Source organism: Caretta caretta, chromosome 3, assembly GCF_965140235.1.
Source record: "Caretta caretta isolate rCarCar2 chromosome 3, rCarCar1.hap1, whole genome shotgun sequence".
In the NCBI taxonomy this organism is placed as follows: domain Eukaryota; kingdom Metazoa; phylum Chordata; order Testudines; family Cheloniidae; genus Caretta; species Caretta caretta.
This window is the reverse complement of record NC_134208.1, coordinates 103407312-103431265: the sequence shown is the minus strand read 5'-3', so window position 1 is coordinate 103431265 and position 23954 is coordinate 103407312. Positions and strand designations below refer to the sequence as shown.

Here is a 23954-nt window from a genome sequence, read left to right as displayed (position 1 = left end):
AATTCTGCCAAGAGGACCCCGCTTCTGGTACTCCACGTTCACAGATCTAGGAATCGGTTCCAAGATTAGGCTCTTTAGGATGATTGTGCTTCTACTATTGAAAAAATAAATAAGATCTGAAGCTGAATGTGTCTTAGAAAATGCCAACTCTACAGGACAGCTGCCCATTTTCTTAATTGCTTGGGCCAGTGTAATAAAAGTAAGTAAAGTTTTAAGCAGCTTTCCAGAGAAGATGATCTGGCTGACTGCAAGCCAGATAAGATGTCACTGAAAATCTCTTTCCCATCTCACTTTTTCTGCCTTGACACCTCAGAGGTGCTGAGCATCTGGAACTGGAACTGACATCGGCGGGAGCTGCGAGTGCTCAGTCCCTCTCAGGATCAAGTCCAAATATCTAAGTTTTGCACACAGCAGCTACTGCAGGCACTGTATGTACTAAACAAATGGGACTAGATAAATCAGAAACAAAATATGTCTGAGGCAGGCTATTAACTAACCTTTCCTTCAGACAAACAAGCCTGTTTTTTAGACACAATGGACCAAATCCTGAAGTCAGTGAGAGATTTGTCTGAATGAGAAGTGAGTAGCAAGTAGGACATTTCATGAGGCAGAACAGGTCAGGTTAGGGCCAGGATGGGTTTTTAAGTCTGCTGCTTAACGTAAAGAATGGAGGTTTTCCAGAGGTAAGGGAAAGGATTTTAAGAAGTTTGAGAGATAACAACTCAAGAGAAAAAGCAGAGCAGGAAAGAAAAAAAGAGAATATCAGAGCAAAAGGGAGAGTGAGAGAAGAAAGAATACAAGAGGGGGAAGCTTCAGTCTCCTTTTTCTATCTCCATCTTCCCTTCCTTCTTCTTCTTCCTCGTTCAGAGCTCTTCATAGTTATTCTACCATTTCGAGACCTCATTGTATATGAATACCAATGGAATAATGATGAGGTGCAGATTTCTTTGATTTCTTCAAGAACCTGCTTTGGTTCATTCCTTTGAAGACCAGATTAGATATTTCTTGGATCTGAATAGCACCTTGGTCTCCTTCTCTTTCATGTCATGGGACTTACTGAGGAGGATATGTATCTAGGGAGGTGGTGGTCATGAGATGTCTATGTCTTCTGCCAATAGATATAACTCTTTAAAAGGTCATAGAGCCTGGGACAAAATTCTTGGAGTAGCTCTTCCCTTAACATAATGATATCACTGCTATCACAACTCATCTCAACACGCTCGGCACTGGTTGCAAACCAGGGCAACATGTGACTCTCCAAACAAGTTCTGGATGGGGAGAACAAAGTGAGAGAGCTCTGATCTCTAGCAGCTTGTGTCAGAAGAGGTGGTGCAAACCATGGCACTGCTTCAGATGGAAAACAGGCAGCAACATCTGATCCCCTGAAAAAATCAATGTGATTCCCCTGCCACACTGTGAAAGTGATAAGTAATCTGCAGGAGCTGGTGAGAGCTAAGGGTTTGTAGTACCTTGATGCATATACTCCTCCATAGGTTGATATTAAATTTAGTTTTATTGGATGATAGAAGCCAAGCCATTCAGTCAGATTGGTTGGAGGTTGGGTCTCTGGGGACAAGAGTCAGGGAACTGATACAAAGGGGGAAACTTTCATCCTTCTGACTAGTAGGATCAAACACGCTCTGATGCCAGGGAGAAAGGCCTTGCCAGAGCATATGGAAGGAAAGCAAACACATAAGTAGAAAGCTTCTGCAAATGGGAAAACTGTGTTGATTAAAAACAACGCTACAGCAAATTAAAACCAAACAAAAATCTCCCCAAAGGACTAATATTAAAATGTGCCAAACAGGCGAGAAAATTCAAATGAATAATAGAAAGGCTTTTATTAAATAATGATGTTTTTATTTTTACTGTATGTGTGTACAGTTCACACATCATACAGTGGCAGGTGCATCTCACCATGTAAAGGGTCTATGTAACACAACATTGAGTGAAAATGTCTGCAGCTTTAGCTTTAAAATGAGTCCATGGAAGGCTTTTCATTTTTGAATGTAAGATGCTAAATAAGAGAAGACCAGTGATGGCCCACACACAGGCTGTTATAGTGTCTGAGATTGGCACTGCTGACCAGCAGAAGATATGGCCATGAAGGGAAGGTAAAGACCTTTCCAGTCAGGGGCTGTGATGTTGGAACTCTCTCCTCCTTGCCTATTCTCTGTAGCACATTTCTAGTTTTCTTCAGGACAGGGCTCAGGACATTTTTAAATTGATTCTTACACTGGGTCTCAGGCAATCTGTGTTCTCTTCCTGGTTCTGCCACTGATCTGTTGTATGATCCTGGGCAACTCATTTAACATAAGAGCAGCCATACTGGGTTAGACTAAAGGTCCATCTACCCCAGTATTCTGTCTTCTGACAATGGCCAATGCCAGCTGTCCCAGAGGGAATGAACAGAACAGGTAATCATCAACTGATCCATCCCCTGTTGCCCATTTGCAGTTTCTAGCACAGAGGCTAGGGACACCTTCCCTGCCCATCCTGGCTAATAGCCATTGGTGGACCTATCCTCCATGAACTTATCTAGTTCTTTTTTGAACCCTGTTATAGTCTTGGCCTTCACAACATTCTCTGGCAAAGAGTTCCACAGGTTGACAGTGTGTTGTATGAAGAAATACTTCCTTTTGTTTGTTTTAAATCTGTTGCCTATTAATTTCATTTGGTGACCCCTAGTTCTTGAATCAAAGGGGTAGTCATGTTAGTTTGTATCCACAAAAACAATGAGGAGTCCAGTGGCACCTTAAAAACGAACAGATTTATTGGGGCATAAGCTTTTGAAAGCTCATGATTTTATAGACTTCTATCATAACTCCCCTTAGTCATCTCTTTTCCAAGCTGAAAAGTCCCAGTCTTATTAATCTTTCCTTATATGGCAGCCGTTCCATATCCCTAATCATTTTTATTGCCCTTCTCTGAACCTTTTCCAATTCCAATATATCTTTTTTGAGTTGTGGCGACCACATCCGCACGCAGTATTCAAGATGTGGGCGTACCATGGATTTATATAGCGGCAGTATGATATTTTCTGTTTTATTATCTATCCCTTTCTTAATGATGCCCAAGATTCTGTTTGCTTTTTTGACTGCTGCTGCACCGTGAGTGGATGTTTTCAGAGAACAATCCACAATGACTCCAAGATCTCTTTCTTGAGTGGTAACAGCTAATTTAGACCCCATCATTTTATATGTGTAGTTGGGATTATGTTTTCCAATGTGGATTATTTGGCATTATTTGGCATTATTTATCAACATTGAATTTCATCTGCCATTTTGTTGCCCTGTCACCCAGTTTTCTGAGATTCTTTTGTAGCTCTTCGTAGACTCTGTCCCTCAGTTTCCTTTCCCAAGCTTTGTCTGCCTAGACTAGAAGCTCTTTAGGGCAGGTATTGTCTCTTACTGTGTGTCTGTACAATGTCTGACACAATGGGGCCCCAATCTTGATGGGAGCTTATAATAATAAAAATTTGGTTGTGGGGTCGGGGGTGGGGGGGTGAGAGAGAGAGAGAGATCTGGTGGGTTTGGGAGGAAGTGTTAGCTATGTTCTTTTTATTTCATTTTCTGCTCTGGATTTATATTAATTAGCCTCTTTTGCCTCATTCATTAATTACTGTGTACTAATTTTTGCTGAGGCACTAAGAGGCCTTCAAATTGTGGCAGAGAGAAAAACAAACAATTATTATTAAGCCACATTCCAAAGTTGAGGAGTAGCTGGCAGATTCTTACATAGGCTGGGAAGTGCTGTTCTTTAAGGGGCAGATATTTCAAAAGGTCTCAGCACATTGAAAATCTGGCCTAAAAATCTGTTAAACCTTATGAGCAATCCCAGAACTAGAGAAAGAAAAGATGGCTCTTTCTGTATCCTTCTGGTGCTAATATGACCTCACATTTGTCTAATGAAAGAATGGAAAGCTTTAACAAGCGTAATGGTAACTAAGTTGTAATAGTTTAAAATGGGAATTCAGTTAATGATAAGTAATTGGTAGGTTTTATACTGATAATGTAAATGGCTTTTCATGAAGCCATTATGCTTGGCTGACAAACTTGGCTAAATCACCCAAATCTTTGGGTCCATCTTTCCTGTACAGTTAATGATCAGTTTTAAAAAAAAGTCACCAAAGGAAAGAAAATGAATAGTTCACCCTAGATTTGGTAAAATGGGCTGGCCTGGTTGGAGTTTTGGACTGAATCTCTGTGTTGAGACAGTCACATCAGGAGTGTTGCTACACATTAGAACAAAATCACTACTGGATTTCTCTGTATGGAAGTTTTTTGACTAGTACCTAGACTGCACGACCGTGATCAGTGCAAAGAAAAGGAAGCTGAACAGAAAGATAATAAGAAAGTAATGGAGGGAGGACACACTGTGATATAAAAAAAAACTATAATAAAGTTAAAGACACTGCTGCAACTGAAGATACATAATTGGTAGAATGCCCAGTGTTAGGAACTTTAGGACCTGCAGCTAATAATTATGAACTGTGGTGCATTTCTTGTTTAAACTTTCAGAAAATTGCCTTCCCCTATAAGAATCCTTGAAATTAAAGGTTGTGTCGAATATTTAAATAATAAAAATGATTATGATAATAATCATTCAGTATATGGTGCTCAAAAAAAATCACCTCTCCCCTTTAAATAAAGGCAAGATCTCCATTAAAAGTAGGGGTAAATTCACTCACAAAAGGCCTGATCCAAAAACCATTGACATCACTAGCAGTTTATCCACTGACTTTAATGTGCTTTGGATCAGATACTTAAGATTATCACCTATATGCCATTGTTAGAATGTACCTCTAAATCATTTTTCCAAATGTGTTTCAATCTCACTCCTCCATTCTGTTGGCACTGCCAGAACCAAACTGGCTGACTGTGTAATCCATGATCTGATGCAATTGCATGGAGCCTTGGAATTGTGTTGATAGATAGATTTTAAATGCATTTATTTTGCCTGAAACCTGCGTTAATAACTACTCACACAAAGTCAGAATTTGCCTTGACTAATGAGCTCAAAGGAAATGCAGAAAAAGCACCTATAAAATGCTAACTAGTATTGAGCAAGCAAGTAACGATGGGGTAAAATGGGGGATTATCCTACCTGTATGTGAAGAGCACCCCAGTAAATCTTTTCAGGTAATTTAGCACATATGTAACTCCTGTGCATAAAATCAAAGGAATGCCAGTAATCAGCTATTTTCAGAACCAACCCCCTTTGCTATACATGCTAACAAGCCTGAGGTGAGATCAGGAACAAGCCTTTAAAGAACTCTAGGTCTGGGTTTATTTTATATGGGAGTTGGATATATTTTATAATCTCTGCCACTCCATGGGCAGATGTTCCCCTCCATAATGACACATACTGAATTAATTTACTCAGGTGCTCACTTTCATCTCAACCAAATCCTTTTAAATTAATCCAAGCTGATTTAAAAGATGAGCAAAGGGAAAGGAAGGTGTAAAGCGAGCTTCTTTTCTTTAGAGCCAGGTTGTTTCAGATTTCACTTTCAGGCCTGCTCAGAATTCTCTCTCTCTCTCTCTCTCTCATATTAAGCAGCATTTGGGCTTTGTTTTCAAAAGATTTATTCTTTAACCAGAGAAGGGCACTAATCAGCAGGTTCACATGCTTATTCAGTAACCTTGTTCCCAGAGGGATATGAAGCAAATGAATTGGTTTCCCTAAGGATTGAGGCCAGGGTAACTGTACTCCCTTGCTGTTCATCATCAGGCAAGTGCTCTGACTTTATTGCTGAAAAGGTATTTGGTTTCACGGTAATTTAAAAGAACTGAACAATGCTGATGCTTCCATTCTCTCCATGGAAGTAGGGCTTTTGATCCATCCACTATTTATATTTCTTCAGTAGCTTCTCTACCAAGTTCATAGTCCCTGGTGTTGCTGCTCTTTTACAGCCATGTTACCAGCCTCCCCAAGCAGCGGAGCTCCGCACAGGGACCTACATGTGGTTGGGGAAAAAGAATCTTACCCTTGACCTAGAGCCAGGGCATAGCACCGCTGAGTCTCCCCACTGTGGCGGCTGCTGCCAGCTCCTGGGCTTCATTGGAGTGATGTTGAGTTACACCAGCTGAGGATCTGGCCAACATTGTACCTAACTCGCACCTACAAACTAAAGTATGTGCATGGCATGAGACGCAAGTGCGCCTCTACCCCCTCCATGGCCATGAAGTTTCCCCCGCTGCAGCAGAACCAGCATGGTTCCACTGTGCAGGAATGGAGTGGGATTTGTGAAGCCTGCAAAGGGACGGCACCTTCTTATAAGTCAGAGAGCCCAGCTCCACGGGGATTCCTCTTGTGCTGTCACCTGGCGGTCAGCCCCGGGAGAAGAGCAGGAACAGTGTCGACGGATTCGCCACCAACCCAGCCATTGACCCCTATAGTATGGGAGCAGCAGCTGCAGTGCAGCACTTCAGAGGTTCCACGGTGGGGGCTGGGGAGTTCCTTCCACTGAGAATTTCACTGCACAGCCTGGCTAGCTGAACTGCACAGGATCTGGGCCAAAATAGGTAACTGTTCTCTTTCAAACCTCCTTTCACTTCTCTTCCTGCCCCAAACAATAGGATGATTTTTCATACTCTATGGTATGTGCAGCAATTCCTAAGCACAATGGCGTGAGTTCAGTATGGGGCTTATACTGGACCCCGAGCTTTGTCTGAACGCTGCACTTGTTCACATGTAATGTGTTCGGTGAGGATAATTTACATACTGGTCTCATTGCCTCTGGGCTCGAGGATCCTAGGTGGAAAGGAGACTCAGAAACATTTGTGAAAAGTTTTTTTTGTGGTTGTTTTCAAAGTAATATTTCATGTAGTGTGTCACTTAAGTGCCTCCCCCAGAGCAGGGTCTCTATCATTACCAAGCCTCTCTGTGAAGTAGGAAGCCAATCGTCGGTGCAAGCCTCAGGAGAGAGATTCTCAATTCATTACCCTGGACCTATCTTTTAGCTGGTACATTTCAGTTTGACAGTGGTTCCTCAGTGCATAATAGCAGGGGTTCCCATGCACTTGGGGGAGATGGGCTATGACTACAGTTTTGATAACAGGATTCTAAGAGTTGATTTATGTTGTTAGATGCTTCCTTTAACATACTTAATGCTGGTTCCTTCTTGAGTCCGTGGCCTATACAATACACTCTTCTCTAGTCCTCTCAAAAGGGAAATATTTCTCTTTTTAGATCCATATGCTTCTTTATTCCATATGCTTTTGTTTCTTCTATTCCACTTCAATTTAGAATGGATTATTGAGGGAGCAAAGGTGATTCCTGTGGGATCTCTTAGCATAAATGAATTTATTCTTTTCTATTTAAGATTCTTTAAGAAACTTTGAGGGGAAAATACATATGAAACATTTTGAGACTGGATGTTCCATTCTCTGGCCATCCAGGATATTTTGTGTCTAAACTGTATTATCTGTCCATTTTGGATTATAAACTTCATTGGATAAGAACCAGGCCTGCCTCTCTTCTTGTACAGCTCTGAACACCCCAACAGTGCTCCATAAATAAAATATGTAAACAAATCATTTTCTGCCCACTCATGTTTCTTCTGTTCTTCTTGATTTCCCCCCTTTAATGCTTAACTCCTGATCCCACCCAGTTAAACAGGTTGTGCATTGAGTAGGGCCATAGAGGTCCAGGGAACAGACTGTTCCTTCGGAGTCCCAGGTTGGTTGGTGGATCCATGTAGCTCTTGATACCAAGTTCTCTGAGGTGAATGGCAGGACTCGCATTAACTTTGGTAAGGCCCCGAGGGTAAAGTCAATGGGACGTAAGCACCTAAGTCTCATAGTCACCTTTGAAAATAGGAATGGACTTAGGATCCTAAGTCACTTGTGTGCTTTTGAAAATGGTACCATTAGTTACAAGCTCCCTTCCCAAATCAACAACAATAAGTTTAAGTATGAGGTTTGATTTCCTTTGTTTCACTGACTTCACTTGCATACCTGAAAGCTATCCAATCCTTTTAAAAACCTGGGTAACTTGTCTGTCTCAATCATTTCCTCCGCCTCTTTCCCTCTTTGCTGTTTTGTTTGTTTCAGCTAAATAACTCTTTTGGCAAAGTGGGCCGCTGCTTTCCTATTTCCTTCACACATTGACATGGAGTAAAATACTATTTGAAGACCATGAGGACTGTGAAATCATTCAGCTGCCAAATTGAAATCACATATGTCTGCCTACCAGCAGGGTTTTCAATGAGAGGATATTCTTCCTTGATGTAATACACATTGTTTAACTTAATCAACCTTGACCTTCTAAAATGTTGGCTTGCTAAGAAGAAAAAAAATTGTTAGCACCAATGACGTTTACTGAAACGACTTTGGAAATTTTGTTTGCACAGATAGAAAAAAGCTGAGCATGTGGAATACGGGAGTCAAAACAAGCTGCCTCAGGGCTCGTCTACATTACACAGTTAGGTCGACCTAAGGCGGCTTCTGTCAACCTAATTATGTCAGTGACTAAACTACAGCCTTCCTCCTGCTGCTGTAAGTGCCGTACTACACTGACATAATAACTCCACCTCCATGAGAGGCGAAAGGTTTATGTCGGTGTAATTAGGATGAGGCAGTGTCTGTGTGGACCTTATGTTACTTACATCAACTGTCTTGTCAATTTCATTGCAGAAGTCATGAAATTGACAAGAAAGCCCAGCTCCCCTGGAGAGCTGGGCAGCTGGACCCTGCTCCCCTCTGGGAGCTGGAGTGAGGGCCCAGAGGGGAGCTGAAGCTCAGGTGGCTTCAGACCTGTTCCCAGCTGGGAGCTTGGGTGAGAAGCCCAAGCAGCCTCCTCACCCGCTCGCTGCCTGGAGCCAGTCAGCCTTGTCAATTTCATGGCAACTGGCTCCAACTCCCTGGTGGTGAGAAGCCCTGGGCAGCTTTCCCCAGCTCCCAGTGAGGAACAGGGAGGTGAGACGCCCTGGGTAGCTTCTCCCTGTTCCCGGCGGGGAACAGGGAGCGGGTGGGGAGCAGCCTGCCAGGAGCCCGGGAGCCTGTGGGGCAGCCAGGGTCCCGGCAGGGAGCTTCCAGCAGAGCTGACAGACCGGGTTCTCAGTTCCCCACACTGCCCTCTTTGGTTGGTGGAAGCGCTCCTAGCGAGGACACACATCACTGAACCAAGGAGGGTAGTGTAGACATGCACCACTGCAGTAATTATTGCGGTGACAGTAATTTGACCTAATATAGATCAACTTACATTTGTAGTGTAGACATAGGCACCGACTCCACGCATGTTCCAGGGCTGGAGCATCCACGGAAAAAAAATAGTGGGTGCTTAGCACCCACTGGCAGCCAGCTCCCCTCCTCCCTCCCCACCCCCCCACCCCCGAGCCTCCTGTCTACCAGCAGCCCTGACAGTCAGCTCCTCTCCCTCCCTCCCAGCTCCTCCAGCCCGCCACGAACAGCTGTTCTGCGGCACACAGGAGGTGCTGGAGCGGAGGGGGGAGGCGCTGGAATGGGGCGCACTCAGGGGAGGGGGAAGAACTGGGTGGAAAGAGGCAGGGTGGATCAGGGGCAGGAAGAGGTGGGGTGGGATGGGGGCTTCAGGTAAGGGGGGGTTGGGGGCAGGGCCTGGGGTGGAGAGGAGGGGTGAGCACCCCCGGGGCCCAGAGGACGCTGGCGCCTGTGAGTATAGACATACCCTAAGTCACCGGCATCCCAAAACCAACAGACTAAACATATGGGAGACTCCAGCCCTGAAGCTGATGAGTCGTTGTCAGTGGCTTCCACTTCAGCTTGTGTTTCCAAAACAAAGATTTTTATTTTAATAGTCCTGAAAGCATATGTAGGCCCATTGAGAATAAAAATGCTCAGAAGTATACTTACTGTGGTTTGTGACCATGCCCTTGAAAAAATACCAGCCTAAGAAGAAGGAATATCATGTAAACTGAAGAAGTCTTTGTTGTTATCGTATTTTATACGTGTGTGTGTGTGTGTGTGTGTATGTTGCATCTGTTGCTACATTCTTGCCAAAGACTTTTTTTTTAAAGGAAGGACTGTTAATGAGTGATAGCATGTAATGTGGCTTTTCTCCTATTAACTTGTTTTTTGTCCACTTAGCCGTCTTTAATGAGCAGCTCTCTCAAAGGGATATAGTTAAAGTGTGAAGAAAAACAACTTGTTGAACCGTTTATTGATATACCAGGCAGCTTAGAGAGGTGCGAAAGAAAGTCTTTATGTTTCACTACTTGAAGCATCTATTTTACAGGTTATGTGATTTTGGAGGGACAGTGGGCAGAGAGGATTCTTGTTATTTGTTGAGTCCTTGGTATACCAAAAGTCAGCATTTTGGTGGGAGTCAAAACAGAATTAAAATTCAGGGCAGACAAAAATGTGACTAGAAAGTATTAATATATATTCCATTGTTCTGGGAATGCACATAAGGTCACATCAAGCTCTGTATCAAGAAATACCACAAACACTACCTCTCCCTTTCATATCTACCAGCCTCCAGGCAGATAGATTTCTTCACAAACGTGAAAAGGATGTCATGCTCATGATTCTTAACCATCCAACAAATTCAAACCTAATAAAGTCAACTTATTAAATAGCTTCAGCCTCTCTGCACGCAAGTTTTGGGGGAAGGTTGTGCTGTGGAAGTGTCTTTACAAATTGTTCAGACTCATAAATGCTTTTCTGCAGTGATAGGTAAATCTCAAATGGTCCCTGCACCCATGAGTTCACACCTGTCAGTACACATGTTGGAAATAGTTAAGAAAAAGATAGTGAATGATCTTCAGAAAATTAATCTTCCTTGGTTTTATGTGACATTGCCAAGCAAATCAATTTAACTTTTCCTAAACAAAATACTGAAAGGTACTGTAGAAGAAGCCGTATGGTCAGTATATCTCAGAGCATTCTTATCAGCTCAGCAGCAAAGGTGATTAGCAATTGGAACAAAGTACCAAGGGAAGTGGTGAATACTCCATCTCTTGCTGTCTTCAGAGCAAGGCTGGATGCCTTTCCAGGAGATATTCTTTAGCCAAACACAGTTTATTTGGCTAAACACAGGAGTAAATGAGTGAAATTTTATAGCCTGTGATATACAGAAGATCAGATTACATGATCTAATTGTCCCTTCCAGCTTTAAAGTCTATGAATCGTTATGATGATATAAATGCCTGATCTTGTATAACAAATCTATCCTTTGCAGTTTTGGAGAGCAAGAGAAGCAGCATTAGGTTCAAACTAGGAGAACACCCAAAATGTCCTTTGTGCGTCTCATTATGACAACACTTTTCATCTAACAGCGAACGATTGGAGTTAAATGATGTTTTATACTGTATCTCACAATTCATCATGTTCTGCATGCATTATTACATAATACAGCAGCAAGTATTATTATACTGCAATTATATTTTATCTTGAAGTGCTATTTCAGCCAAAACTATTGAAGGATGCAAAAAATGATTTGTTGCAAGTGATAATCTGAAGAATGAATTTCAAAAGGAAAAAATACAGTGATAAATGTATATTGAAAAATATGAATCAACCACCTTTGCAACCCCTCACTTCCAAGCATTTCTTGGCTTCAGCTAGAGTATCTGGGCCTATATGTCCACACAATTACATAGTTATTATAGGTTTCAGAGTGGTAGCCTTGTTAGTCTGCATCAGCAAAAAGAACAAGGAGTACTTGTGGAACCTTAGAGAATAACAAATTTATCTGAGCATAAACTTTCGTGGGCTAAAACCCACTTCATCGGATGCATGCAGTGGAAAATACAGTAGGAAGGTATATATACACCCAGAGAACATGGAAAAAATGGGTGTTGCCATACAGTTAAGATGAGCTATTATCAGCAGGAGGAAAAAAAACTAGGTGACTACTAGAAGGCTTCCTAAGTTTGGGCACTTTTGGTTCCTTCAGCTTCTTGAAGTCACTGACTACAGGACAGGCCCAACAAAGAAAGTAACGGAACACCACTAGCCGTCACCTTCAGCCCCCAACTAAAACCTCTCCAGGGCATCATCAAGGATCTACAACCTATCCTGAAGGACGACCCATCACTCTTACAGATCTTGGGAGACAGGCCAGTCCTTGCCTACAGAGAGTCCCCCAACCTGAAGCAAATACTCACCAGCAACCACACACCACACAACAGAACCACTAACCCAGGAACCTATCCTTGCAACAAAGCCCGTTGCCAACTCTGTCCACATATCTATTCGGGGACACCATCATAGGACCTAATCACATCAGCCACACTATCAGAGGCTCGTTCACCTGCACATCTACCAATGTGATATATGCCATCATATGCCAGCAATGCCCCTCTGCCATGTACATTGGCCAAACTGGACAGTCTCTTCGCAAAAGAATAAATGGACACAAATCAGATGTCAAGAATTATAACATTCAAAAACCAGTCGGAGAACACTTCAATCTCCCTGGTCACTCAACTATGGACCTAAAAGTGGCAATACTACAAGAAAAAAACTTCAAAAACAGACTCCAACGAGAAACTGCTGAATTGGAATTAATTTGCAAACTGGACACCAGTTTGAATAAAGGCTTGAATAGAGACTGGGAGTGGATGTGTCATTACACAAAGTAAAGTTATTTCCCCATGTTTATTTTTCCCCCTACTGTTACTCACACCTTCTTGTCAACTGTTGGAAATGGGCCATCCTGATGATCACTACAAAAGGTTTTTTTTTCTCCTGCTGATAATAGCTCACCTTAACTGTATGGCAACACCCATTTTTTCATGTTCTCTGTATATATATATCTTCCTACTGTATTTTCCACTGCATGCATCCGATGAAGTGGGTTTTAGCCCATGAAAGCTTATGCTCAAATAAATTTGTGACTCTAAGGTGCCACAAGTATTCCTCAGTTATTATAGATTGCTGTGGGATCTTTGTATGAAAGATGCTGTATGAGTGGTAGTTATTATTACAGGCAGGACTTTCGGAGTGCCCAGAAGAATAGAGGTTAAAATGAATATTACGTAGGTACAATGCTCTGCTCATATAATACAGAATAAGAAAGAATATACAAACAACCTAGGACCCTATACAAAGGATCTGGGGTTGTGTTGTTCATGTTGTCTTTATTAGATCTAGATTTAAAGCAATTTGTAACCTGGTAGCCTGGAAAGATTAGGCTAGCGCACATACATAATACAGACTGTTTTGTTTTGTTTTGCCTTTCAGGTAATACACATAGCGAGGGTATCTGCAGCAACAGTGTTATATATTAATATGGACAATTAATCTATTGTATTTTCTCCTACAGAAGCAAGTCCTGTCAGTGCTTGCTATTGATCCAAGAAACTCTTACCTGATTACTAAAGTTTAGTTAGGTTTCAGAGTAGCAGCCGTGTTAGTCTGTATTCGCAAAAAGAAAAGGAGTACTTGTGGCACCTCAGAGACTAACAAATTTATTTGAGCATAAGCTTTCGTGAGCTACAGCTCACTTCATCAGATGCATTCAGTGGAAAATACAGTGGGGAGATTTATATACATAGAGAACATGAAACAATGGGTGTTACCATACACACTGTAACCAGAGTGATCACTTAAGGTGAGCTATTACCAGCAGGAGAGCCGGGGGCGGGGGATAAACACAGAGAAATAGTTTTACTTTGTGTAATGACCCATCCACTCCCAGTCTCTATTCAAGCCTAAGTTAATTGTATTCAGTTTGCAAATTAATTCCAATTCAGCAGTCTCTCGTTGGAGTCTGTTTTTGAAGTTTTTTTGTTGAAGTATTGTGACTTTTAGGTCTGTAATCAAGTGACCAGAGAGATTGAAGTGTTCTCCGACTGGTTTTTGAATGTTATAATTCTTGATGTCTGATTTGTGTTTAGTTTAGTTAGTTATTTATTCAGTGAGACAAGAACCCACTGAGACAATCACTTATTTTCAAGGAGAATGTGAAAAAAGCTTTGAGTGGGTACTCTGTATGCTTACATTTCAGACAAATTAGCAGCTCAGCAAGAAGACCGCTGAAGTCAGTAGAATCAGAAGAGTACTATATCTAGATGAACCTAAGGCACTAATGCTTTGTCCTGCACCATTGTCCTGCACCATTCAAGTCAATGAGAATTTTCCCATTGACTTGACTGGAAGCTGCATCAACCCTAAGAGCAAAGCACTAAAGTGTGTCACTATTATTTATTGTTAGTTTTATTACTGTAACACCTAAGTGTAAAGCTCTTCATTGTGCCTTAAACTCATGCTTCAGTGGTTTACTGAATAGGAAATTACTTAAACCCATGCTTAAAGCTAGGTGTGGGTTTTAGTGTTTTGCTGAATCAGACCCTAGAATAGTAATATATCTTGCACTTTTCTTATATACATAGCTACCTTTTTGACCTTACATTCAAATAATTTTATATATAGATATAAAGTAACATGATATGCTACTTCTTAAACTTTTCAAATATATTTGATTTCTGCCTTGGCTGAGCTCCATAAACTCCTTAATGCCAAAACATTGAAAAAAATCAGTTAAACATCTTGTTCTGAATTAAAAACATGCAATGGATGTCTTCACGTTTACACTACAACATGGCCTGGGGTTGCCCAGAGTGATTAGACAAAATGGAACAGATCTTCAACTAGAGTAAATCAGCATCACTTCACTGACTTCAATGGAGCGTTGGTGATTTATACCGGTAGAGGATGTGACCCAATAGCTCTAGGGCAATTTACAACTATTTCAAACTATTTGCTAGGCATCAGCCCGTCTACCTGGAAATAGATCACAGGTAATATTTTCAAAAGAGGAACAGTAATTAATGAAAAGAGGATTGAACAAATCCAGGCCCTGTGGTTCAACACTAGCTCTCACATTTTTCAGCAGATTCTATGCTGTGAAGGGGACACCAAAGCATCTCAAAAAGGAAACCCTCACTTGCATTTAGGTAATCCACATATACCTTCATGTTTTAATAAAACAATAAATTTTAGTAAATCATTATTAATAGTATTTACTTATGACAGTAGTACCTAGAGGCCACAATCAAAACAAGGGCCCTATTTCTCTAGGCACTGAGGAAACTCCTGCAAAGAGACGTCCCCTACCCTTTAGAGCTAATAGATAAAATAGACAAAGGATAGGAGGGGAAACAGAGCCTGAAAGAGGTGAAATAACTTGCCCAAGGTGCTACAGGAGCGCAGTGGCAAAGCCAGCTGTAGAATTCTAAGTCTCCTGATCCCTAGCCCATTGTCCAAAATGCCTCCCATAACACCTCGTTTGCCTGCATCTCTCAACCCAGTTGACATGAGATATATGTTCTCCCCCAAACATGCTCTCTCTCACATGCATATCATTTCCTGGTGCATATTTGGAAGGCCCAATTTTTAATGAATCCGAGCCATGTTAACAATACTCCTGGCCTGAATAGAAATGCTGGTGTCAAGGTTCCTTCCCACTCTGAACTCTAGGGTACAGATGTGGGGACCAGCATGAAAGACCCCCTAAGCTTATTTTTACCAGCTTAGGTTAAAAACTTCCCCAAGGTACAAACTTTGCCTTGTCCTTGAACCCTATGCTGCCACCACCAAGCATGTTAAACAAAGAACAGTGAAAGAGACCACTTGGAGACGTCTTCCCCCAAAATATCCCCCAAGCCTTACACTCCCTTTCCTAGGGAAGGCTTGATAAAAATCCTCACCAATTTGTACAGGTGAACACAGACCCAAACCCTTGGATCTTAAGAACAATGAAAAAGCAATCAGGTTCTTAAAAGAAGAATTTTAATTAAAGAAAAGGTAAAAGAATCACCTCTGTAAAATTAGGATGGTAAATACCTTACAGGGTAATCAGATTCAAAACAGAGAATCCCTCTAGGCAAAACCTTAAGTTACAAAAAGATACAAAAACAGGAATATACATTCCATTCAGCACAATTTATTTTATCAGCCATTTAAACAAAAGGAAATCTAATGCATTTCTAGCTAGATTACTTACTAACTTTTTACAGGAGTTCTGAGCTGCATTCCTGATGTGGTCTGGCAAAAGCATCACACAAACAGATGAACCCTTTGTTCCGCTCCCTCCAGCTTTGAAAGTATCTTGTCTCCTCATTGGTCATATTGATCAGGTGCCAGCGAGGTTATCCTAGCTTCTTAACCCTTTAGAGGTGAAAGGGTTTTGCCTGTGGCCAGGAGGGATTTTATAGCACTGGGGACAGAAAAGTAGTGACCCTTCCCTTTTTTATGTAGGGCAGCTGGACTCTACAGTTGGGCCTCAGCCCACTTTTTGTAATGCAGCCACAGAGAATGGCACCTGGTAATTACTAAGGGGGATGCTCTTCATTTACTTTCTAAAATAAAACGTGATTAGTAATAAATAAAGTGATGCATTACAGAGTTTTGAAGAAAACAGCAGTTTGAGGTGCTCTGACAAACTGATTCTATTGCAGTGTTACTTTTCCCATGGGACATAACAAATTAAATGACAAAGCCAAGTAGAGAGCAGTGATAAATCTCCGTTTGGACATTAATCAGCTTCCCTCTCATTTACCATCTTCTATTTAATTAGCTGACTGTATGCAGTTTGAACAATGAACCTTTCATTCAACAATCTCCATAACTGTAATTTAAATGGATTTCCTGAAAGTTGCCCTCCAGGCTTCAGGGAGAGGATTCCAAGAGCTCTGTGAACACTGTACGTCTTATATAACGGAGGAAAATTCAAATCCTGCTCTGAGTTGTAATTAGATAATGCCAGGAGAAGGGAGGAAAGGATCAGATGAACTGCAACTGGAGTAGGAGAAAAGTGCATTTGATATCACTGGGATACAAAGCTAGCACACAAACAGCATGAGATGACAATTAAGGCATTAGATACTGTCTGGTAGGAAGATGAATATTCATATCAGAGACACTGCAATGAGACTCTGTAGAGGAAGCAGTAAACTGACTGAGAGGTATAAAAGGCAATGAGATGATACAAAGAGGAGCATGCACCAGTACTGGGAACCTTGACTCTGTAAAATTCCAACCAACACAGTTAAAGCAGTTTTTTCAGTCCCACCAAAAAACTGTCCAGCAGCCCCCCATTCCTTGTTGTCTTAGGGAAGCAAATTGTGAAATACACACTCACTGGGTTCAGGTGGGTTTGTACATGCTACGGCTAGGCCATGGCTCCACTGCCACGGTCCATGCTACTGCAGCTACGCTGCTATTTATACTCACCCTGGCTTGATGGGATCTAGTGCAAGTGTGTGTACGTGGGCAGGGGGATCACACCCATAGCTCGTAATGTAGGCAGCCTTAGTGTACAGAGTAGCTGTCGTTGTGTATTCTGATGCAATGAGACTGCAGAGACCAAAGGTGGTCCTCCATTTTAGAAGATGGGGATCTGGACTGCAGGGGATAGGACAGTGGCTGGCATCCTCAACTCCCACATGCATATCATCCTCAACTCCCATGCATCCTCAACTCCCATTCTTTTCAGCACCCCTGAAAAATGGAGCCCTTTGCAGACAAGCCTGTGGGCTAAAGGCAGGCCCAACAAACAGGCCAGAAGGAGTCTTAAGGAGCATCATTGTATCAATACTCCCCAAACCCAAGGATGACCCCAAAGACCACCGTGAAATACAGTAGTAACAATTTAGTAATGGCACCTGTGGGAGCCCAGTAGAATGAGGGCAGCTGTAAGTGCTAGGGTGCTCTGTAGAAGAAGTTGATGTTTCCCTCATGGAAAACACTGCTTGTGATTACAGTAAATTGGACTGATTTATGAATTAATACCTGTCTACAGTAGAAAGAGTGCTGAGTTAACTGATGCCATTGACAGCTGAACCATATTACATTAAAAGCTATATCTGTTTACTATTACATAAGAGGAAAAGCCAAGAGTGGAAAAAACCTGGAATTTGGCAACCTCATTTAATCACATCTGGCAATATTCTAGTCTGAGGGATTATCGCTGCTGGATAGCAGGCTTTTAGAAAGTAGATCAAACAAAGAAACTAGATCTAGACTCAGAAAATAAAGAGTCTGATTTATTTATTTATTTTATTTATAACTGTGTGTTCACCTTTCAGGAAGATTATAAATATACTTGACAAAGGTGTGTTTGGCACAGTTCCTTTGGAGTAAAGATTTTGTTTATGTCAGGGTTAGAACAATTCTAATTCAGGTTAGGGTTAGTGATGGCTGACTCTCAAAAGTTCAGGTGGGGATCAGATAAACATCCAGGAGCTTAGATGCTTATGCAAAGTTTGCCAGAACTATCTGTACCTTGAAAACCTGGCATAAGTAAGATTTTCTTGTGAAAAGTATGTCAGTTCTGCTTACAGAAATACTGCAAGAACAGCTTTTGGCAAGCTATTATGGCATTTCCTGTTCCAGCAGACCTTGAGGTGCAAACACATTACAAAATGTGAGAAGGAAGTTATGTGCAAGGTTGGTTCTGACAGGGGATGAAGACTCATTGGTGTGAAGGGGATTATTTTATCAAATCATTTGCTCTATCTTTTGCTAATTAATGTTAAACATGGAGGGCAACATTTGGCAAGTCTCACAGATTTATCATGTGAAAGATGGATTCCATATAGATCACACAGTGAGATCAAGCAAGCTTCATAGATGACCCATGTCATCAGAACATAAGAATGGATATACAGGGTCAGACCAATGGTCCATCTAGCCCAATATCCTGTCTTCCAATAGTGGCCAGAGCCAGATGCTTCAGAAGGAGTGAACAGAACAGGACAATTTATCATGTGATCCATCCCTTCATCCAGTCCCAACTTCTAGTAGTCAGAGGTTTAAGGCATGGAGTTGTATCTCTGACCATCTTGGCTAATAGCCATCGATGGACCTGTACTCCATGAACTTATCTAATACTTTTTTGAACTCAGTTATACTTTTGGCCTTCACAACATTATGTCCAAATACTGTGACGAGGTCCACTACAGACATGTAGCAATATGAAATCAGAGGTTTTTAAGAATAGGTTGAACAAACACCTGTCATGAATGATCATGATTTACTTGGTCCTGCTCTACATAGGGGACTGGACTTAATGACTTCTCGAGGTCCCTTCCAGCTGTACGTTTCCAGATTTCTATGAACTTTCCAGTGGAGATGGGGAATAGATGAGGAAAGGCGTGCAGGTCCTGTTATCAAGACTAGTCAAAATTAAACTGAGAGCACTTTCTCATTTTGGTCTATTCTATTCAAGTGATGCCAGCCCAGTTGTGTGGATCAGTTGCTCCTGTTATGTAGGCATGAGGGAAATTTTCTGGAGAGCTCAAAGGGTCACCCTTCACATGGCAATGCAGGGATCTGTCAATATTATTCAGAAGAGAGAGCTCGGTTTGCAGCAGGTAGATAAAAAGTAATAATAAAAGAACCTCTCCTTTAATGTGAAGAACAATGTTTTTTTTATTATTATTATTATTATTTGTATTATCCTAGAGCATAGGCATCCTAGTCACAGACCAGGACCCCATTGTGCTGAGCGCTGTTCAAACACAGAACAAAAAGACAATCTCTGCCCCCAAAGAGTTTACAATGTAAGTAACAATGTACCCAGCACCATGGTATATGACTGCCTTCTAGTACTGCACTTGGCAATTTAGCTAGCATCAGTTACTTTTGATTCAATCTTTTTTTGTGTCTTCCTCTGCGAAGGCAGATAATTGGTTGTGGACTTTCTTTTTATAGTTTGTTTATTTGTGCTGTTCTAGGTGTTTTTATTAGGGGATGCACGGTCAAAGTGTGCCTTGCACTTTGAATGGAATGTGGCAAGGTTTTATAGAGCCCAAGCCAAGCACAATAGATATGGGGTACACTCTTAGTGGAAATTAGCCTAGTAACTATATAGTCACCCTTTGAAATGCATTAGGATTATAGGTGGTCAAAGGCCTATGTGTTGACTTAGAATTAATGTGACTAATATATATACATAACATTTCAATAAACTTAACTGTGTCAGTCTGAAAAATGGTAATATATAGTTTACAAAATTCTATGGAAACCTGAGATTCACTCCTACAAGCCAGGCTCTTCACTGCTAAACCCAGGGAAGTACTTTTTCTTTAGAAGTCAACAGCTGATGTTAAAAACATGTTGCCAGTTTGAAGTCAAGATTTTAAATGCCGTTGGACAGCTATAAATGTCATAAATCAAATATTAAATTGTTTTATTTTCCACCCTGTGTACCAGGAATAGTAGTTGTACTTCTCTGTGCATGTTATGCTGAATTGTTTGTGATATCTAAAAAATAGACTAAGGGCTTGTCTACATGGGGAGCTATTCCAAAATATCTATCCCTGATTAACTTCATTTTTGGATGTTCTTAATCCTGATTAAGTGTGCCTTACTCTGAATCAGTTTAACTCACTTGGTTTAAATTAATCCAAAATAAGGCACCTGTATTCTGGAATAAAAGAGTCCACACATGGAGTTAATTGGGAATAGTTAATTTTATATTTAAATTCATACCCTACTTCATTCTGGGTTAACTTTCATGTGTAGACAAGCCCTAAGGGTATATTTCTTTTTCTAACCCTGACATCCTGCCACTCACAAATCAATAAAAATTCCTACATCTACATGTCTTTTTGAGATCCCATGAAAAGAACAGCTTCAATCTTCAGATCAGCTTCCAGGAACCTTAGGCCAAATTTGTCCCTGAATTAGTTGACTTAAATAGGGCTCCAACTGAGCAGTGGGGAAAAGCTTAATCTAGTTCAACCAAAATGGCAAACCATCTGGACTTTGTCTAATCCAATTTGGGAAAACTGGGACCTTTTCCAATCTTAAGGTCTGCCAATCTATATGAATTGGTTTTGATGAAAAAAAATGCAAATTCATTCAAACCAAAATGTGAATGCTGTGGAAATTTCAGCAGAAAAAACGAGGAGTACTTGTGGCACCTTAGAGACTAACAAATTTAGTTGAGCTAAAGCCCACTTCATCAGATGCATGCAGTGGAAAATACAATAGGAAGATATATCTATATACAGAGAACCTGAAAAAATGGGGGTTCCTATACCGACTCTTAATGAGACCAATCGATTAAGGTGGGCTATTATCAGCAGGAGAAAAAAAAACTTTTGTAGTGATAATCAGGATGGCCCATTTCCAACAGTTGACAAGAAGGTGAGAGTAACAGTAGGGGGAAAATTAGCATGGGGAAATTAGCATGGGGGCTGAAGGTGACGGCTAGTGGTGTGGATGAGTCATTACACTAACTAAAAACTATTTCCCCAAGCTAATTTTCCCCCTTCTGTTACTCTTGTCAACTGTTGAAAATGGGCCATCCTGATTATCACTACAAAAGTTTTTTTTTGTCCTGCTGATAATATCCCACCTTAATCGATTGGTCTCGTTAAGAGTTGGTATGGCAACCCCCATTTTTTCATGTTCTATCTATCTATCTATCTATCTATCTATCTATCTATCTATTCTTCCTACTGTATTTTCCACTGCATGCATCTGATGAAGTGGGCTTTAGCCCACGAAAGCTTATGCTCAAATAAATGTGTTAGTCTCTAAGGCGGGGGTGGGCAAACTATGGCCTGCGGGCCAGATCTGGCCCGCGGGAGCGTCCTGCTCAGCCCCTGAGCTTCCAGCTGGGGAGGCTAGTCCCCAGTCCCTCCCCCACTGTCTCCCCTTCCCCATAGTTGCACTGCCATGCGGGCAGCATAGCTTGCACTTGCCCACCTCCCAGGCTTTCAAATAAGCCTGTCCTGCTGTTCTAAGCAGCATGGTAAGGGGAAGGGGGGAGGGCAGGAGGTCACAGGGGGCTGTTGGATGGGGCGGAGGTCCCGGGGGGTCAGGGAGGACAGGGAGCAGGGGAGGTTGGATAGGGGATGGGGGTCTGAGGGGTAGTTAGGGATGGGGGTTCTGGAAGGGAGTGCTCAGGGGACATGGAGTGGGGGAGGGATGGATGGTTCAGGGGTCTCAGGGGGCTGTCAGGAGGCGGGGGTGTGGATAGGGGTCGGGGCAGTCAGGGGACGGGGAGCAGAGGGGGTTGGATGGGTTGCAGATTCTGAGGGAGGCAGTCAGGGGGCGGGAAGTGGGAGGAAGTGGATAGGGGGCGGGGCCCAGGCTGTTCGGGGAGGCACAACCTTCCCTACCCAGCCCTCCATACTGTTTCGCACCTGCGATGTGGCCCTCGGGCCAAAAAGTTTGCCCACCCCTGCTCTGAGGTGCCACAAGTACTCCTCGTTCTTTCTGCTGATACAGACTAACTCGGCTACCACTCTGAAACCTGTGGACATTTCATGCACTCAAGTTCTCTTAGATTTCCCTTACTTCCTGGTTGTCTTAACCAGGCAAGAATTCCTATAAGCACAGTCTTTGGCGTCATGTTTCTGTATTTCCATTTTCAGTCCTGGCTGTAACTACCAAGAGCACTTACAATTGTATTTAGATATTTAATAAAACAAAGCTAATGTAACTTTTTTAAACAGTAAAAACTAGGTTCAGTATGGGACATGAGTCTGAACCAAAACCAGGAGTCAGCCTGGAATAAAATGAGTAGTGAAACTCTCCCAAGCTCCATCCATAATTCAAGAATCACCTATTCAGGAGGCCATCATGAGGTGCTACTAACAGCAGATTGTGCAGCACTTCACAATGCAAGTGTCCCCTGTCTTTCTTACACTCTTTAACCAGCCATTGAAATAGGTAACAACATTGACAGCTGATATTTAAATTACCAAGGCTGGGCTACTGAGCGAGCATCTCATTGCCATGAATAGCTCTCGGAACCGTTGTCCCAGGCTGCTTGCTGGCTCAGGCAGACGTTGCTGCATTGGGGATGTTCATATTTTGAACACTTTTTTTAGAAACACATGTGCTGGAGAGTTTTCTTTTTAAATGAAAGCATAGATTCTGAAGCACAAAATGAAGCCCAGAAACAAACAGGCTTGCTGAGCCATCGTGAATCAGCCCATTTTGAATGCGGACCAAAATCCCAAAATTGAATACTAGTCAAACCTACAGTAAGTTCAAATACAAACTAGATTTGAATTTCTTGGCTGGCCCATTTCTTTATATTTTACTGAACCAAAGCACTGGAACGTAACCCTTGAATTCTGAAGTTTGGATCTGGAGCAGGTCCATCTCTGCTTCAGATTTGTTTCATGTTTGGGGAGAAGTTTTAGGAAGGTTCTTCTTTCATGTACACTGATTTGTTCATAGCTACTTATGACACAGAGGCTGAAAGGTGTAATGGAAAAAGACAGAACTACTGCAGGTGAGTGTCACTAGAAACATTTAACTGACCACCAAGCAGGATTGGAAGAGTAAAAGAAAAAGTCAAATAAAGTGACATATACCACATCAAGAGGAAATTCAATACATTATACTTGCCTCCCATAATAAAACTAAGTTGGAAAATAAAGCATGACTTTTTGTCCTGGAAAAAAATTGTTCTTGTCAAGTTCTGGAATTAGGTCGAGACAACCATGAATTTACTTGGAGAGTAATATATTTAGTGATTTGCGTAACAATCATAGATTCAACTATGTTTGGCAAAATAAATGTGTTGAAAATCTGCCAGCGTCAAAAGATTAATTTCAAAATATATTTCTTAAAAGAAACAAAAAACCAACAACCCCAGCTGAGCAACATGAAGCCGAAAAGCTATGAATAAGGAGAATGGTGAAGAACAGTCTTTCAACCTATTAAGGAATTTAAGAATTGTAAAAACAGAAAAAGTTGAATCAAAACCACATTTGGCTTTAATATCATGGAAAAATGATTCCACACAACTCTAACCTCTTTTTTTAAACTTTAATACCTTTTTGCCAAGGCATGCAGACACTGTGTGTGCCATATACCAAAATTCAAGGGATTGTAAAGGACAAGAGGGTAACTGAGGTCTGAATGAAATACCAAAGTATCGGAAGTATAGATTACAACATTCTGCGTATATTAGTGTCTCTGAAACAAATGTAAATAGCACAATGACAAGTGTCACATGTGCCCCAAGAATGACATCGTATTTGTCTGGTTTCCATA

At 41.6% G+C, this 23954-nt stretch overlaps 2 protein-coding genes across 9 annotated transcripts in view; one reads left to right on the top strand and one right to left on the bottom strand.

Moving 5' to 3' along the window:
- Positions 1–15984, bottom strand: part of LOC142071562 (uncharacterized) — a 103675-nt gene extending 87691 nt beyond the window's left edge. For 6 of the 7 annotated variants that reach the window (XR_012667664.1, XR_012667665.1, XR_012667663.1 and 3 more), the window contains exon 1: positions 9837–9945. Coding sequence is in view for 1 of the 7 variants with exons in the window: in XM_075126757.1 (XP_074982858.1) it covers positions 9837–9852 (16 nt within the window). In the remaining 6 variants the exon portion in view is untranslated. Of the gene's footprint in view, positions 1–9836; positions 9946–15937 lie in introns of those variants that run through there. The other variant, XR_012667666.1, reaches the window with a different exon arrangement.
- SGK1 (serum/glucocorticoid regulated kinase 1) overlaps positions 1–23954 on the top strand; it is a 192701-nt gene that overhangs the window by 69984 nt on the left and 98763 nt on the right. The window lies entirely within an intron of this gene.